At 45.4% G+C, this 4306-nt stretch overlaps 1 protein-coding gene across 1 annotated transcript; it reads right to left on the bottom strand.

The window, feature by feature from the left end:
* Positions 1-2816: 2816 nt before the first annotated feature.
* On the bottom strand, positions 2817-3770 carry LOC136571811 (olfactory receptor 1M1-like). The gene has a single exon (XM_066572438.1). It carries the CDS (start codon positions 3768-3770, stop codon positions 2817-2819), a length of 954 nt encoding a protein of 317 aa, XP_066428535.1.
* Positions 3771-4306: the final 536 nt, after the last annotated feature.

Genomic DNA, 4306 nt, shown 5'->3' with positions numbered 1-4306 from the left:
CCTGTGGAACTTTTTCCTGGCTAATTCAGTCTTTGGAGCGGTGAAAGAAAACGTAAGTGATTTAATGAGACCTTCACAGGTGTACTAGCATTGAGGTCCGCTTCATGCCTACGATTGCTGAAGCTGTGGCCCGAGGCCTATGTCGTTGGTGCAGTGTAAGTCTGCCATGTTTGGCCACTCTGATTTCTTTATTGTTCATGTCTTGGGTTGCGTTGGACCCACCTATGCTGTTGGTGCACACAGACTTCCCATCGCGGTGTTTGACCTGTCTGGCACAAAGACACTGACTGAGTTGGGTAGGGGCCAGAGTGCAGATGACTTTCCCCTTGCGGTGTTGATTGAGCTATCTGACACCTAGACAGAATGAATACTGTGTGGGCACATGGATTCCCCATAGCTATGTAACTCATGCCCAAGTTTGCAGCTCCTGACTGAGGTTGACACTTTATTGGAATGAAAATCGAACATCAATTTCTCATCGATTCTCTACAGCATTGTGGGCTATCGCCCCGCCCCTTTTAAAGAGGGTCACTACCTGGCCCTGCCAACCCTCTGCAATGTGTGCCTCCGGTTCCTCCTCATGGCAGACACACTTATAAATAGACATGAGGGTGGTGTGGCTATGCAGCCAGCGTGTGGCATGAGGGCAGCTGAAGGCTGCGCAGGGACACTTTTGTGTACGCTGCGGACGAAGGGTCGTGTGGGGGGGGGTTGGGCAGCATGTAACCCAGGGGAAGAGGCAGCGGTGTGTCCCAGCAGGCAGTGCTTGTGCTTGGTTGGAGGAAGTGTGGTGCTTAGCTAAGGTGTGCCTTGCTAATGAGGGTTTGTCCGACGTAAAAATTGTTAGGGGGGGGAGCTGCACTCTTGCCACTATTGTGGCTTAATAGTTGGACCTGGGAACCTGAGATGCATCCCAGCATGTTGCCCCTCGCCTGCCCTATCCGTATCTGTGTCGTTTCCATCACTTTCGTACGTTTTGAAGATTTGCACAAATGAAGACCTTAGAGAGCATTGGCGATATACAAAAATGCTCGAGTCACCCATTGACTTCAATGGGGTTCGTTACTCAAAACGAAACCTCGAACATCGCGGAAAGTTCAACTCGAGGAACGAGCACCCGAGCATTTTGGTGCTCGCTCATCTCTATTTAATATCTATCTCGTCTCTGTACACCACTAGCAGTATACTGCATAAAACCAGTAACAGTATGAAGTATATAGCCTGGATGCTTGAGAATGCTTTGTATGCACTACTGCTCCAAGCCAGCCAAACTACTGATGCACACAATGAGAGGAGTTGTAGTCCTAGAAAGAACTGTTGGGTTCTTGGAACAAGGATCCCTACCTAACCGCAACCTCTAACCTACATTTTCACTTTCCCTAAATAGCAGCTGCTCTGTCCCTCAGCTAATGTAGCATGCGTGTGAGGTGAGCCTCAGGTGACCTGAGTTTTTATGCTTGTAGCTCACCTATTCTGGCCAGCCAGTCACTGCTATAGATGAGAGGGTGAAATTTTCTCGAGCACCGCGTATTGCTTGGCTCAAGTATCGAGCACATCGAGTAGGCCAATGCTCGATCGAGCATCAAGCTCTGATGAGCATACTCGCTCATCTCTAGAGATGAAACTTCCACTTTTTTAAAACTTTTACGTGATCGCCATTATCCATTGGATAACGGCAATCACGTGACCAGGAACCACATACCGCGGCCAAACGTGTCATTTCTAGGCTCTCGGCGACCTTTAGTCACCGGGAGCAGGGAGATTTTAAATTTCACGGGCAATCTTTGATTTTTGCGCATGCGTCTGCCATTATGCTGATGATCGCATGCGCCAAAGCCAGGATAAGGTCCGCAGATAAAGATCCCCTCAGGAGAAAAATCTGGGGACCCTGGATATGTAATTTCATCTCCCCTCAAGGATACGATCTGTAAGCGGAGATGAAATTTTAATTTTTAAACTTTTTTTTTTTACACCTTTTAACTTTCTATGATCACCGTTATCCAATGGATAATGGCGATCATGTGACCGGGCACCGCATACAGCGGTCCCTGGTGACATCTCTCTGCACTTGGCTATCCTTGACAGTCGGATGCAGGGGAATTTTAAATTAGCCGGGCTCTCCGTCCTTCTGCGCACGCGCACCACATCGGCGCGTGTGCAGAAGCCCGAGGCAGCTGCACTTCGCCACTGGAGATCATGGAGGATCGGTTTGAGTATTTTAACCTTCCTTCATGGATCCGATCCATCAGGGTAGTTGAAACTTTAACTTTTTTTCGATTTTTCTGTGATCCCCGGTGACATCTCCTGCCTCGCAGCTACCCGGAGCCAAGAGATTTTAAATTTGCCGAGGCTCTGAGCCATGTAATGCCGGCTGTCACGCATGCGCAGAAGGCTGGCGTCTGGTCCTGCAGGACCAGATCACAGTGGAACAGCACGGAGGACCTGGGTGAGTAATCTCAGCTGCCCCCATGGATCCCATTCATGAGAGCAGCTGAATCTTAAACTTTTTTAATACTTTTTTTCACTTTAATGCGACCGGCACTATCCATTGGATAGTGCCGATCGCATTGCCTGGGGGGCTCCCTACAGCCTAGGATGACAGCTCCATGTTGTCAGCTACCTCCGGGCACCGAAAGCATGGAGCTTCCACGTCCACAGCCCACGTGGCTTTAATCCCTGCAGGAAGCATGTTTTACGTCCTCAGGGATTAAAGCACACTTGGGCAGGAGATAAAAACACTGTGTGCTGGTCACTAAGGGGTTAAACATAGAGCAGTGCCTAAACTCATAATCGGTTGTTTGAATGTTGGTATATTATTACTGAACTCTGACTCTGACACTCCATGCAACAGACCTTGAAACAAGTTGTCTTAGGGATTTTCTAATATCTTTGTTTCTCAAAGTATAGATAAGCGGGTTCAATGCTGGAGTTATGACTGTAAAAATCATAGCTGCTACTCTGTCTTTTTCTATTGTATTTTCAGATGCAGGCCCAAGGTAGATACATATGGCTGTCCCGTAATACAAGATAACAATGATAAAGTGTGAGGAACATGTTGAAAAGGCTTTGGATCTTCCTTCAGAAGAGCGTATGTTTACAAGATGCTTCATTATAAAACAGTATGAGAGCATAAGCATGACAAAAGCAACGGTGCTGAAAATACCGGTGACAGCTGCTACGATGAACTCATTGACATGTGTGTCCGCACATGCCAACTTTATCACTGGCTTAATATCACAGAAGAAGTGCTTAACTATATAACCATTACAGAAAGGAAGTCTTGATGACATGACAACATGCATTGATGTAATTGAGAGACAGACACTCCATGAGCCTAATACGAGCTGGATACAAGCAGCTTTCGTCATAATGTTGACATATCGTAAAGCATGACAAATAGCGATATATCGGTCAAACCCCATGACTGCTATGATAACCCCTTCTGTACATCCAAACACATGGAAAAAGAACATCTGGCTGAAGCAACCTTTAAGTGAAATATAGTTCTGTACCCAAAACCCAACCATCATCTTGGGGACTGTAGAGGAAGAGATGCACATGTCCACAAAAGATAGGCTAGCCAGTAAGAAATACATGGGTGAGTGAAGGTTTAGATCTTTGATTACTAAGGAAAGAATAGTGAGATTGCCTATGATATTAAGAAGGTAGAAGAAGAACACAAAGACAAATAGAAACTTCTGGAGCCATGCTATGTTGGTGATTGGCAAAAGGATGAAAAAAGTTGGGAATGTACCATTTGGCCTTTCCATTTTCTAAAGCGTAGGTGAGAGAAGATGAAGAAACAGATACATAATTCACAAACACACTAAAAAAAGTGCATTCAAAGCCATGTTTTAGACTTCGACATATTGGAGGATTTATGATTTTTTTTTGGTCTATAATACCAATTCCAATAACCAGACAATACAATTCCAATAACCAGGCATGCTTGTGACCTTATCCAAATATCTGGACTACTAGGCATACATATTGCATATACTTACCATGTGATGATCAGTGTACCTAAGGAGTAGACATTGATCATGTTTGTTTATGCTCAAGTACTCCCATGGGCAGCAAGGCATAATAAATAGTATAAACTGATATCTACAGTATGCAGACTCCATGACGGAGCCAACATTATGCAGGTTTATATGTTTATATGTCCCAGCCTTGGACCTACAAAGATATGTGTCTACAGTACATATAATACTTAATATGCACTGAGGCCCATGGGAGTGTTCAGACATACTGATAATGTTAACACTCACCGCTGAAAATCTTTCCTCTGGTGCCGCAGGACCAT

The sequence above is a fragment of the Eleutherodactylus coqui genome, chromosome 6 (genome assembly GCF_035609145.1).
Source record: "Eleutherodactylus coqui strain aEleCoq1 chromosome 6, aEleCoq1.hap1, whole genome shotgun sequence".
NCBI classification, from domain to species: Eukaryota; Metazoa; Chordata; class Amphibia; order Anura; family Eleutherodactylidae; genus Eleutherodactylus; species Eleutherodactylus coqui.
The sequence above is the reverse complement of the archived record's forward strand: the minus strand, read 5'-3'. Positions and strand labels throughout refer to the sequence as shown.

Excerpts from the sequence above, each read along its gene's own strand:
- LOC136571811 (XM_066572438.1), bottom strand. The coding sequence starts at position 3,770 with ATGGAAAGGCCAAATGGTACATTCCCAACTTTTTTCATCCTTTTGCCA.